This window comes from Sturnira hondurensis, unplaced genomic scaffold (genome assembly GCF_014824575.4).
Source record: "Sturnira hondurensis isolate 20B ecotype Veracruz unplaced genomic scaffold, ASM1482457v3 Scaffold0003693, whole genome shotgun sequence".
Lineage (NCBI taxonomy): Eukaryota > Metazoa > Chordata > Mammalia > Chiroptera > Phyllostomidae > Sturnira > Sturnira hondurensis.
Genome location: NW_028076324.1, coordinates 7,806,547 through 7,819,846, shown reverse-complemented (window position 1 = coordinate 7,819,846; position 13,300 = coordinate 7,806,547). Strand labels below are relative to the sequence as shown.

Sequence of the window (13,300 nt, the reverse complement as noted above, 5' to 3'; positions counted from 1 at the left end):
TTGCCATTACTGGGCAGCTCAGTTTGTTACAGCATCATCCTGATACGACAAGTTTGTGGGTTTGATCCCCAGTCAAAGCACATAAAAAAATCAACCGATGAATACATAAATAAGTGGAACAACAAATTGGTCTCTCTCTCTCTGTCCCCCCCACCCCCTTCCTCTCTCTTTCTCAAATCAGTAAAGAAACATTTATACCCTGGCTACTGGTGTGGCTCAGTGGATTGAGCACTGAACTGCGAACCAAAGTGCTGCTGGTTTGATTTTCAGTCAGGGCACATACCTGGAATGCTGGCCTGGTCCCCAGTAGAGGGCATGCAAGAGGTAACCACATAATGATATTTCTTTCCTCTTTCTCGGTCCTGTCTCCTCTGTCTAAAAAATAAATATATAGCCCTGGCTGGTGTAGCTCAGTGGATTGAGTGCAGGCCTGTGAAGCAAAGGATGGTGGTTCGATTCCCAGTTGGGGCACATGCCTGGGTTGCAGGCCAGTTCCCAGTGGGGGACACACAAGAGGCAGCCACACACTGATATCTCTCTCTCTCCTTCCCTTCCCCTCTCCCTGAAAATAAATAAATAAAATATTAAAAAATAAAAATAAAAATAAACATATAAAGTCTTTAAAAAATAAATAAACATTTAAAAATCAAATTTACCATCTTAATCATTTTAAGGGTGCAACTTGGTGGCATTAAGTACACTCACCAGGTATGCAACTATTCCCACCATCCATTTCCAGAATTTCCTCATATCCAGAACTTTCTCATATACAGAATTTTCCCAGTCTGAAACTCCATCCCTATTAAACACTATTAAATCCCCAGCCCCTGGCTTTGACCATCCACTTTTTGTCTCTATGGATCTGACTCTTCTAGGGGCCTCCTACAAGCAGAATTACACAGTATTTGTCCTTCTGTGTCTGGCTTACGTCATTCAGCCTAATGTCCTCAAGATTCATGCACCTATCCCTGGCCAGATAGTTCAGGTGGTTAGAATATCGCCCTGAAGGTTGCCAGTTTGATTTCCGGTCAGGGACATACAAGAATCAACCCATGAATGCATCAATAAGTGAAACAACAAATCGATGTCTCTCTCTCTCAAATTAATAAATAAAACATATGAAAAAGTGCTTTAAAAAAGTTTATCCACGTTGTCACAGGTGTCAGAATGTGTCTATCCTTTTTAGGTCTAAATATCATCCCACTGTGTGGACGGACCAGGTTTTGCTGATCCATTCATCCGTTCATGGCTATTGTGAATCATGCTGCTACAAACCATCAAGTACAAGTCCCTGTCTGAGTCCCTGCTTTTAATTCTTTTGGGCACCTACCAAGAAGCGCAAGCACAATTTTTTTAACAGCTAGTCTTCTTTTAGCCATCTAGCTTTATTTCAGCCTCTGCCTGATCATAACAGTGCAACACATCCTTTGCCCAGAAAAACCAGAACAAACTCAGAAGATGTCAAAGTGTGAAGAAGAGAAAAACTCACCCATCTTCTCATCCGCCCACGTCACTCCTGTTCCCATCGTGGTGTGTTTTTCTCAGGGCGGAGTCGGGAGGAACCTAGGACTGCTTCGTTTCCTGGATGCAGCTGGGTGGACCTTCTCATTAGAAGCCTCTTCTTCCAGGAATCATCTTTTCCTCAGTGTCTCCTCCCACCCAAAGTTCCCTGCCCTCAAGACGAAAATCTCACACGCTATTTCTGTTCTGGCCAGAGAGGGAATCAACCTCTATGTCCAACAAGAGAGGACTGAGTATGCAAGCAGTGGGTTAGCCCTGGGGATTTCGTGAGAGCATCGCAGGTGGACCAAGGCAGAAATAGTGACCATCTCCATGATGTTTATTTTTTTAAGATTTTATTTATTTATTTTAGACAGAGAGAGAGAGGGAAGGAGAAAGAGAGAGAGAGAAACATCAATGTGTGGTTGTCTCTCATGTGCCCCTTATTGGGGACCTGGCCCATAACCCAGGCATGTGCCTTGACTGGGAATCACACCTGTGACCCTTTGGTTTGCAAGCTGGCACTCAATCCACTGAGCTGCACCAGCCAGGGCTGCTGTGCTTCATATTGTTTACTTAGATCTTTAGAAGGAGAATTCCTCCTCCCCTTCCTTCCTTGTCTTCTTCCATCAACACTTACTGAACATTTACTGAATGCTAAGTCCTGAGTTGGGCACTGGGAACACAACAGGGAAAAAACAGACACAGATGCCTTTCTTGGTGGAATTCACTGTGTAGACTGGTGCTTCGGGGACTTTCCAGTTGATGGACATGTTCTCCATCTATGCCATTCAATATGGGAGCCACCAGTTCCATGTGGCTCTTCAGCACTTGAGACCATTGTAACTGAAGATCTAAATTAAAATTTTTATTGACTTTTTAAAATATTTTATTTATTTATTTTTAGAGAAAGAGGAAGGGAGGGAGAAAGAGAGGGAGAGAAATATCAATATGTGGTTGCCTCTTGTGCACCCCCTACTGGGGGCCTGGCACAAAACCCAGGCATGTACCCTGGCTTGGAATCAAACCAGCAACGCTTTGGTTCACAGGCTGGTGATCAATCCACTGAGCCACACCAGTCAGGGAAAATTTTATTGATTTTTAATCAATCATTTAATTTTAATAAGTACCCATGTGGTGCTAATGGTTCCGGATTGGAGAGCTAGGGGCTGGAATTCATGGCTCCCTGGTGGGAGTGCTTTTATGACCATTGATTCCTGTGGCCAAATTATTCTCCAAATAGATTGTGTGTCTCAAGTCAATCAAAGAGTGAGGGATGGCCTGAGGTCTATTCTTGGTGGCACTCAAAGGCTCAGTGAACCTCCTCCCACCCTCACAGAAGCCATCCTCTGGGTTGGGAATTATTTTTATTACATTTGTTACACATCCTTCAGTTCATCAGACAGCCTGAGTGACAGGTGGGAACATGATGGATGAAAGCCTGGGTCCCTGCCCTGGGAAGTGGATGAAATATGGGGAAGACAGATGATAAACAAGGAAACAGCTCAATAAAATGATGTGAGAAATAGTGTGATGGGATGAAGGTGTGTATAGTAAGGACTTTGGCTGGGGGTGGTGGCCAGGGAGGGCTCTCTGAAGAGGTGACATCTGAGAGCATGCCTGAAGATGAGGAACCAATCATGTGGCTATTTGGGGACAAGGCACTCCAGGCAGGAGGTTCAGCTTATGCAAAAGCCTTGAGGTTGGAATGAACCTGGCAAGGCCAGTGTGGTGGCTGAGCTCAGGTCAGGGTGGGGACCAGAGGAAACCAGCCCTGGGCAGTGTCTACTCCTGAGCCTGGGTACTCTCCAGGCAGCTGATTGGAAGAATGAGGCCCTGGAGGAGGTCTGGCTTGGTAGTCCAGAACCTCAGGCTTATCTCCGTAAATATAGCTAAGGATTAGAGTCCTTGGGAAGCAGGAGGGGTGAGAGTGGGTTGGGGACTGTCTGCTGGGGATGGGGCATTTTGAGCTGAGATAGGGGTGCAGGCAGGGGGAAAGGCATAAAGGCAGGAGACCTGGAAGGGCGAGACTGCCCAACTAATTCACAGTCTTGCCTCAAGCTGGGCCCTATGCAGCCTTCCTGACTCTGTCACTGTTATCTCCTCAGAAAGAGAATTCGGCTTGGCCACCTGTCGTCTTTAGCCATAGCCCCCATTTTGTTCCCAGCCCTTATCCTCTCCCTGTAGCGTGAGCAGAGCTGGGAAGGACTGGGGTAAGGAGTGCGAGGCACTTGCCTTAGGCACAAAATTTAAGGAACGCCGAAAAACTCAGCTACCACAATTCATAGTATTTTCATGCAATAGTTAAAAAAATGAAATGTGCAAAAGAGCCCAGGAGGAACAAAATTCATGACTTTTTAGAAAATATTTTTAGAGAGAGGGGAAGGAAGGGACAAAGACACGATGAGAAACATCTATGAGAGAGAGATTGGTTGCGTCTCCCATGAGTCCCTTCCCAGCGTGTGCCCCGACGGGGAACTGAACCCGCTTCGCAGGAAGACGCTCAAGCAGCTGAGCCAGACCGATCCTGGCCAAAATATCATGATTTTAAATAAAAGCAGGATCAGACCCTGAATTTCCGCAACCTTGCTAAATTCGCTTCCCCTTAGTCTCGACCCTGGAGTGAGTAAAAGAAGGAATGAATGATAAAGGTACTCGATTCCTGAGCACCAAAGCTGGAACTCAGAGCCCCTCCAGCCTCTGCGCGGGACTCGCGTCACTTCCGGGGCGGTGCCGAAAGGGAGACTGACTTCCGCCCGCGGGGGAGCGGCGGTGGCGGTGCAGAAGGCCAGGCAGTGGCGCTCAGGGACGGGCGGACGCACGGGCTGACGGCCGGGAACCATGGAGTGCGGCCCCAGGACTGGGGTGCGCGGGCCGCGGCGGTGAGTGCTGAACAGGAGCGGGTGCGACGGCGTGGGGCGGCCTCGGTGCCGCGCCTGGCCGTTTGGGGAGCCGGGCCCGGCCGCGAGGCCAGGGCAGCCGGGTCGGACGACGCCAACACCCCACACTCCCGGGGCGGCCACGGCGCTGGCCGGAGGGGCCCCGGCCCAGTGGCGAGGACCACGGGCCAGTGTCCCCGATTCCGGCCTACCCCTGTCCCCCCTCCAAGCCTTCCAACGTGGGGTAGGCGCTCACTCTCCGGTGACGCGGCCCCCACCTCTTTCCCTCCCTCCAGCCGTCCGACGTGGTGGGTTGAACGCCCACTCTCTTGGGTTGTGGCCCGCTCCTTCCTGGAGTACGCATTCCGAAGCGCGGACTCTGCCCCTGCCCCGGAACCGGCCCCCCAGCCCATCACCCGGGCCCCCCACCGCTGCAGCCCGTAGCCAAACCTTGCTTCTTAAACGTCTCCCAGACGCCTCAGCCCCTTTGCTGGCTGCCTGGCCTCCGCTCCAGTTCGAGGAGCACCCACAGCCCCTAACCCCGGCCCAGGACTCCTCTGGGGATCCCTGTTTTCCTCAGGATAAAGTCCAATCTCTGCAGCGGAGCTCACGGGCGGGGCCCCTGGCCTCTGGGATCTCTGTGCCTGCCTCTTCTTCCATTGTCGGCACTAACCAAGACCCGCAGTTCCTGGAACGCCCTGTCACCTCTGGGGTTTTGTTCATGCTCTTCCCTCTGCCCCATCCCTGTCACCTGGCCAGTTTCTCTCCACCTTTCAGACTGCACCTCTTCCAGGCAGCCTTCCCACCCTTACTGGCTGGGCGAGGTGCCCTCAGAGTCATTTGTATTTAGGTCGCCCTAGTGTATTGCAATTACCTTGGTTCCTTGTTGGTCTTCTTAACACCTCCAACCCATATGGGGCCTGGCAACAGGGTGCCTAGTATGTGCTTGTGGTTGGAATCACTGGGGCTTTGGGTGCCAGGGGTGTGTGCCCAGTGAGTGAGGCTCCTGGATGTGCACTGCCCAGTCTGAGGCCTGGCTCTTGGGGCACACTCAGTGACACCCATTAATGATGTGCAGGAGATCCTAGTTGCATGTGGCCTGAGAAGAGACTATCCCCCTTCCCTGTCAAACCTCAAGGACTCTTGCTTCCCCGTTTCCTCTTTTTCCCTTTTCATTTGGACATTAGTTAAGCCATTGTTTATTGAGCAAACACAGACAGTGGTTCTGTCTTCATGGGGTTTTGCTTTGGTTGGAACCTGGAACCGTGAGAGCATGGTAGGTGCCAAGCTGGGGGCACCTGACCAGGTTTGGAAGGCCTCCCTGACGGCACTGCAATGAGATCTGAATGGTGGAAAGGTCAAGGGCAAGGACCATTCAATGAGATTGGGGAGGGGGTCCCCAAGAGGGGACCTGCATGGGTTCTGGCCTATCTGTGGAGAGTGAGGGGGAGTGGGGTACCAGATGAGTGAGGCTAGAGAGGTTTACCCCAGCTGACTGCTGCTGACCTGGCAGGCTCTGGCGAGAGATTTGATCTCTATCCTGGAAATAGTGGGAAGCCCTGGGGCATCCTAAAAGGGAGGTGGTATGATCAGTTTTGTGCTGTGAAAAGATCTCTCAGCTGCTGGGGAGTGTGGGGAGGAATGGCCTGGAGTAAGGGTGGGGCTTGGGGATCAACAAGGAAGGAGATGGCTGACATCTAGGTGATGACAGGGGAGGGGACCAGGAGGCAGTTAAAGAGAGGGAGGAAGAGCCAGCAGGGAGGAGTCAAGGACCACATCCAGGTTTTTGGCTTGGTCAGTGAGGCTTGGTGTGCCCCTTCATCCTCAAGGTTGCACCCTGGCTCTCAGCCAGGTCTTCCTCTCAAAAGCAGCTTTCACAGTGCCGCCCAGACTTCCGACACTTCAGTTTCCCCTCGCACCTGCGGACTATCACCTGTTGGGGCCTGGACCTCTTGGGGAATATGTTGGTTGACATTTGGGAACAGATAATCCTTTCTTGGGGGGGTGCCCTGGGGAGGCGTTAAACAACATCCCTGACCTCTAACTTCTCAATGCTAGGGGCTCTCTTCCTCAGTCTTCATAAACAAAAATGTCTCTAGACGCAGGCAAGTGTCCCTGGTGAGGGCAAGTTCTCCTGCCTTGGAGAACCAGTACAATAGACAGAACTTGTCCCCTGAAAAATACTTGCACATGAAGCATGCATCCTGCCTGAGAGTTCGGGGACTCCTGGAAGCCGTCTGTCTCCCCACGTGGGCATTTGCAGTTCTCCCACTCTGTGTGCCCCAAGTCTGGGCAGCGGCTGGATGTGGCTCTCTCCAGCCCTGACACTCAGGTCACAGATCTGGAGGGAGCAGGTGTGTTTTGGGCCTCACACTGCTCTGACCTACTCTGAATTCACATGTCCATGGCCCAATGGTTTTCAAATGCTGTGGCCTCGAAACTGAATGCGCCAAGGTGCTGTGATGGGAAAGCTGAGTGGCATGTATCTCCCTCCTCTGAGCCAGTCTGTAGGGAAAGTGGAGTGAGTGGTCAGGTTTCCTCAAACCTCTGTTTTTACCTAGTCTCTCTGCTGGCAGCTCTGTATAGGATTGTATTTGCTTTAGCAATGTAGTTGTAGTCAATTAAATACAGTGTTTCACAACATGCTGCCAAAAGGAAGAACATTGAGCTTCTACTCTGAGCCTGTCCCCTGCCCACCACTAAACCCCTCATCTTACTACCCCTGTGAGGTGAGTGCTGTCTTTGTTGATGGGTGCGGAAACTGAGGCCCTGGGAGGATAAGCCACTTGCCTGAGGCCACAGACCCTGAAGTTGGCAGAGCCGGAGGAGGAGCCCCAGCTCCCGTCATCCCTATGCTCTCAACAGCCTGTCCCCTGGGTCTGGCACCCAGCACGGAGGAGAGCCATTGTTCAGTGCTGAGCCTGAGATGTGTCCTGCTTTTGTTCCCGGAGCTTTTGTTTGTTGTCTTTCCTCTGCCTTAGCTCCTCTGTCTCTGGACATCACAGTCCTCCCGCATGTCCTGAGTCGGGTCCTGCCCATGCTCTTGGGGCCCTCTGGCCCTTGGCTACTCCGTATCACCTGAGGGTGGTAGTTGGATCCTTGAGGGATATCACGGAGATGGGCAAGGGGCAGAGTCTGGGCCACCTTTTTGGACAGAGGCACGGGGGTGGTGGCAACAGGGTTTCCCTGGCCTCAGCGCAGGGGGAGGAGAGCTCAAGCGGGCTAGGGGTTTGCTTGCCCAGCAGAAACTCAGACAGATGGACTTAAGTGGCAAGAGTTGTTAACTGCAAGCTGAGGAAGGGTGGTAGCAAATGGGGACAGATCAGCTTTGGGTCCCACAGAGGTCACTTGGGAGTTACATGGTCCCCTTGGAGAGTAAGCTGGGTTTGCAGGTCTGTGGGGTGGAAGACAAGCAGTCTGAGCAGGAGAAGATGGATGGGGCTTTGAGGAAGGCCAAGAGCCTCAGGCTTTTTAGGTTGGTTCTCATCTCTTGGTGGTGCTCTGGGGGTCTCTTACATGTCTCTGTTCTTTGCAGGGCCTCCCTGTGCACAACCTGGAGATGTGAGGCTGCAAGGCTCCCGAGGGCTCGGCTTGGACCGCGATGGGGCTGGGCTGCTGCCTCCTAACAGGGCTCTTGTCTGGGGCAGTGGTTGGGGGTTGCCCCTCCCCGCCCATATCTCGGAGCGCCCCACCCCTCCCCTGCTAAGTGAGGCCTGCCCTGGGGCCTGGTGCCCACCATGAACGGCCTGTCTGTAACTGAGCTGTGCTGCCTCTTCTGCTGCCCACCCTGCCCTGGTCGCATTGCCGCCAAGCTCGCCTTTCTGCCTCCAGAGCCCACCTACTCGCTGGTGCCCGAGCCTGAACCCAGGCCAGGTGGGGTCGGGACCACCCCCTTGGGGACCCTGCGGACCTCCACAGGCACCCCTGGGCGCTGGAAGCTCCACCTGATGGAGCGCTCTGATTTCCAGTACAGCCAGCGTGAGCTGGACACTGTTGAGGTCTTCCTGACCAAGAGCAGCAGGGGCAACCGCATTGCCTGCATGTATGTGCGCTGCGTGCCTGGAGCCAGGTTAGCTTCAAAGACTCAACTTGGACAGACCTGGAGCCTGGAAGAACGGATGGGGACAGGATCTGGGGAGTATCTTGTGCTCATCCTCAGGGTCCCTGGAGGGCTACAGTGGGGCAAAAGCCCAGTGGGTGCCTAGGGATTCTTCTCGCCAAGGGCTGGCCGACCAGAGCCTCCAAGGATGGGCTTCACTTTGCCGAAGGCCTCTGCCCAGCTACCCTGGGCCCTTAGTGCCCAGTGTCCTACCATGTGCAGCTCTGAGGGTGCCTCAGCAACCCATCTTGCAGATGAGGACCCTGAGGTTCAGGGCAATGGCTTCAAGTGGCTATGTCACAGCACCTGCTTGACAAGGAGCAGAGTCTCTTAGGGGCTTGGTGCCCAGTGAAGTCTTGGCACCTGAGGCCAGCTGGTGGCTCATTCTCAGTCTGACTCCCCATTAACAGGGCACCTTAGGACCTGCAAGCAGAGCTCTTCCCTAAACCTAAGGGATGGGGCAGAAGCCAACCTTCCAGGTGCTTCTGCCTCAGACCAGGCAGGTTTTGATTCCAGGTCTAAGTCCAAAGGGGGAGCTCTTTTCCTCTTGGGCTAGTCTGGTGTGGTGGGAGTGCAGAGCTGAGACCCAGTGGTGCTGAAGAAAGGGAACTCCAGGAGTCCATTGGCTGGAGACACCGGGTTGCCTGCTGTTGGCAGGTCCTAGGCAGGCTCTGCTAGCAGCAGCTTGGTAGGGCTGCCATAGGGGACAAGAGCTGAAATGAGTGCCAAGGTCATTTTCTGAAGGAGAGGGGGACCCACAGCACTGTGCACAGGGGTTGTCTTTATTTGTGAAGCAGGAGCCGGGGCCAGCTGTCTGGAGGAGAGGGGATAGCCCTGCCGACAGAGAAGCTGTCTCATTCTCCAGGAATGCCTTGAGCAGCGGTCCCATATGCCTGACATGCTCTGGGGCTGTTGGAGTCTCTCCAAAATCAATGGACTCAAGGAGAGGCAGCTGGGCTCCCCCCTGTGCTCAGAATGTGACCAATGGTCCCAGTGCCCATTTCACAGAGGGGAAGCCTCAGGCTTCACTGGCTGTCCCCTGCCTGAGATCACATAGGCAAGAGGAGCTGGGAGCTGGGCTACTTTGTGGCACAGGCAGCCTATCCCCCTTGTCAGTACTCCTGTCCCTCCTGGGTTGGGGTGTGATAGCCTCCCCCCCCCCTTGCCCTCTGACCTGTCTCCCCCACCCCTTAGGTACACAGTCCTCTTCTCACATGGCAATGCGGTGGACCTGGGCCAGATGAGCAGTTTCTACATTGGCCTGGGCACACGCATCAACTGTAACATCTTCTCCTATGACTACTCCGGCTATGGCGTCAGCTCGGGTAGGCCCTCAGAGAAGAACCTCTACGCCGACATTGATGCTGCCTGGCAGGCCTTGCGCACCCGGTGAGCTGTGTGCTGGGGACTTGGTTGCCCCCTCAAGGGGACTAGACCCTGTGAAATGGAGGGTTGGAAGGTACACACCAGGGACTTGGGCCAGCCTCCCTGGAGAGGGAGGAGCCTGGGCCAAGTCCCAGTGGGTACCCTTACTGGAGAGGGAATCCTCAGCAGCCTCAGTGGTCCAGAAGGTGAGGCCTGACCCATGTCTTCTCAGCATGCTAACAGGCATGCTTGGTGTGCGGGCAGTCCTCGGACCTCCCTGGACAGGGGCAGGGATGGGCTGGGGCTGTACCCAGGGGAGTGGAGGAGGGAGTAGTAGGCAGAGGACTTGGGTTCAAGAAGTAGAATGTGAGGGCTGCATGAATGAACTGTGGGGGCCCTGAGGTTGAAGGAGTGCATGGGGTACAGGGCAGAGCAGTGTTACACCTCATTGGGATTCTACAGATGGGCCTATGAGGCACTTGTGGCCTCATCCTGGGGGGCAGTGTGGGGGGGGGGCGGCTGCTCTAGGCCTGGAGGGTTCTTTTGGGCCCGTTGGTGCCCAGCACAGCTCTGGTGGCCAGTGGGAGGTCAGTGAGCAGAAGACATACCCATATGCTTGACTCAGGACCTTCACCATTCTGGTTGTCTAGGTATTAGGCAGACCTTTCCCTCCCTACTACTCACTGAAGCACATTCACTCAGTTTCTGAGCCAGCATTTGCAGCATGCCAGACCCTCTCCTTCAGGGCACAGTCAGTCTGCCTTGGGGAGATGGGGCCCATGATGTACCAGGCAGCCCCTGGGAGCAGGGCACCCTCGCACCAGGGACTTGTCTTGGATGGTATGGTATACGTACATGCCTGCCCTTGGCTGCCTCAGCCCTTCCTGCTGTCCCTGCTCATGCTGGAGCTTGCTGGCAGAATCACACCCTGCTGTGGGGTGAGGCCTCTGAGCTATGTCCATTGTCCAACAGTCCTGTCACCAGTATTGACTTCCAGAGTCCTCGTCCCTCAGCTCTAACAGTTTAGAGTCAGCAGGAGGCTCGGGCCTAAGCACTGCCTGGGGCTGAGGAGGCCTGGGGGAGAAGTGCTGCTCCATGTGGTGCTTGTCAAGTTAATCCAGGCATAGATGTCCAGGGGCTGCTGGGGATCCCTCCTTGGAGCTGGGTGATAGGGTTGGGCTGGTGCTCAGCACGTTAGGTGGGTGGCAATGGCAACATGGGAGCAGGCTAGGGAGGAGTGGTCAGGGTGGTAGGCACGTAGCCAGGTGGCATCCCTGAGGCCTGGTTGAGGCAGGGGTTAATATGGGGACCGGTGGGAATACCTCTGTAGACAAGGAGGTGGAGTCTGGTTTCCCAGGTGTGTTCCCCAGGTGACATACAGAACTGTCCTGGCCCCTATCTACCAGGAAGGGGTGTGCCTTTGGGACTGAGGTCAGATGTGTTGGAGGAGAGCCTTGGAGGCCATCTGCATGGGGAAGGTGGCAAGTGGGTCCCCATGCAGTCAGGAACAGGCATGTAGGTGGCCTGGAGCTGGATCAGCTGGGCTGTGGGGGGACCCTATAGGCATGTGGAGAGGTGGTAGGGCAAGGGAAAGGGCTGGGGCTTAGGAGAGAAGCCCAGGACTTGGCCACTATGTAGAAAAAGTGCCAGGAGAAGGAGTTAGCATCCACCCACCTCCCCACTGCAGTGGATAGTCTACTCACCATGGTGCACTAAGCACCTAATTGGGCACGGGAGACATCAGGGGGGGAGATATGGGAACAGCTGCCTCAATTCCCTACAGTAAAGATGAGGGGTATGAAGAAAGACAGTGACCACCCCTTGTCTCAAAACCAATAGCAGAGACAGGAAAAACCCCAATCTGGGTGTGGTCCTGGTTAAGTGTGTAGGGTTGGGGGTTGACAGGGTGACCAGGAGGGGCAGAAGCCCCAGGGCTACACTGCCCCCAGTAGTCTTTGCGGGAGGACCCTCACCAGGTGCACTCCCCTTGCATGATCTGTTGGAGAAACTCAGCCAGATGACCTGGGGCTTCAGTGCGGTGGGGGAGAGTTGAGGGGGAGCAGCTCTTTTCACACCTGCCCAGGGCCTTACCTCCCTACTAAAAGCACTATTTCCGTTGGGAGGCAGGGGAGGGTCCCAGGGACCAGCCTAATTTCCTAGAGGCTGCCGGAACAGAACGGGGAACTTAACTGCTTGGGGAGGCACTGTGGTTGCCGCTGACCCTGCCCTGCCGCCAGGTACGGCATCAGTCCGGACAGCATCGTCCTGTACGGGCAGAGCATCGGCACAGTGCCCACTGTGGACCTCGCCTCGCGCTACGAGTGTGCTGCGGTGGTGCTGCACTCCCCGCTCACCTCTGGCATGCGCGTCGCCTTCCCAGACACCAGGAAGACCTACTGCTTCGATGCGTTCCCCAAGTGAGCGCTGGGAGGCCCTGGGAGTGGGGTGGGGGCGGGGCCTCGTCAAGGGTGGGGTGTGGAGGCCTGACGTCCCCCACCCTGCAGTATCGAGAAGGTGTCCAAGATCACATCACCGGTGCTTATCATCCACGGCACGGAAGACGAGGTGATCGACTTCTCGCACGGGCTGGCACTCTATGAGCGCTGCCCCAAGGCTGTGGAGCCGCTGTGGGTAGAGGGCGCCGGGCACAACGACATTGAGCTTTACAGCCAGTATCTGGAGCGCCTGCGTCGGTTCATCTCCCAGGAGCTGCCCAACCAGCGCGCCTAGTGGAGCTGCTGCGCCCCGAGCCAAGCCGGGACAGACCTCAGCAATAAGACAGCGCCAGCCCTGGCCTCGGGGGGCTGCATGTGAATCCCTGGGTACCCCAGGCCGCCGAGGCAGCCCGTGGGCAATCGGGTGGGAACTGCCCCATCCCAGGTTCTGTGGACAATGTACAAGCAACAAAGCAAAGCCCTCCTTTCCTTCTGGAAGCAAAACAAATTAAAAGGTTAAAATTGTAGGGCTCTTACTACTTTCATGGCTCTTGTGTGCTCTCCCTAGAACTCTGTGTTCTCAGAGGGTGCTGGGTTTACTTCCTAGTCCTCGGGAAAGTTTAGCACAAATGCAGATACCACTGTTACTCTGGTGGAAGAGGGGATAGGGTCCCAACCAGAGCACCTTGTGGCTATTGGTTGCCTGGGTGTGGTGGCGGTATTGGCAGCATTCAAACCCAGGACCCTCCCTGCCTAGATTTGGTGTGCTTTCTGGGAGAGTGTGTTTACAGACAACCCTGGGGAGCAAGTAGCTGCAGTGGGTCTGTGCTTGTCCTGCTCTGAGGCACCCTTCAGCTCCCGTGATGGATAAGGAGGTGGTGCAATCTCTCATGGTAGATAAGGACGCTTGAAATCACAGGGCTGCTCTTCCTGTCCCTCCTGTCCTGGGGGACGAACTGCACAGAGGGCCAACACAACTTTCCAGGGTCTTGAGGGACAGGGCTAGGTCACTTCCTTTGCCA

At 54.6% G+C, this 13,300-nt stretch overlaps 1 protein-coding gene across 1 annotated transcript; it reads left to right on the top strand.

The window, feature by feature from the left end:
- Positions 1-4,212: 4,212 nt before the first annotated feature.
- On the top strand, positions 4,213-12,809 carry ABHD17A (abhydrolase domain containing 17A, depalmitoylase). The gene is made up of 5 exons (XM_037042419.1): positions 4,213-4,382; positions 7,915-8,448; positions 9,673-9,867; positions 12,081-12,260; positions 12,348-12,809. Exons 2-5 carry the CDS (start codon positions 8,117-8,119, stop codon positions 12,571-12,573), a joined length of 933 nt encoding a protein of 310 aa, XP_036898314.1. The 5' UTR covers positions 4,213-4,382; positions 7,915-8,116; the 3' UTR covers positions 12,574-12,809.
- Positions 12,810-13,300: the final 491 nt, after the last annotated feature.

Bases quoted from the DNA above. Each gene is read 5' to 3' on its own strand.
- ABHD17A (XM_037042419.1), top strand. From the start codon at position 8,117: ATGAACGGCCTGTCTGTAACTGAGCTGTGCTGCCTCTTCTGCTGCCCA. The intron at 9,868-12,080 runs GTGAGCTGTGTG...CCCTGCCGCCAG, and splicing joins TGGCAGGCCTTGCGCACCCG to GTACGGCATCAGTCCGGACA. The intron at 12,261-12,347 runs GTGAGCGCTGGG...CCCACCCTGCAG, and splicing joins TGCTTCGATGCGTTCCCCAA to TATCGAGAAGGTGTCCAAGA.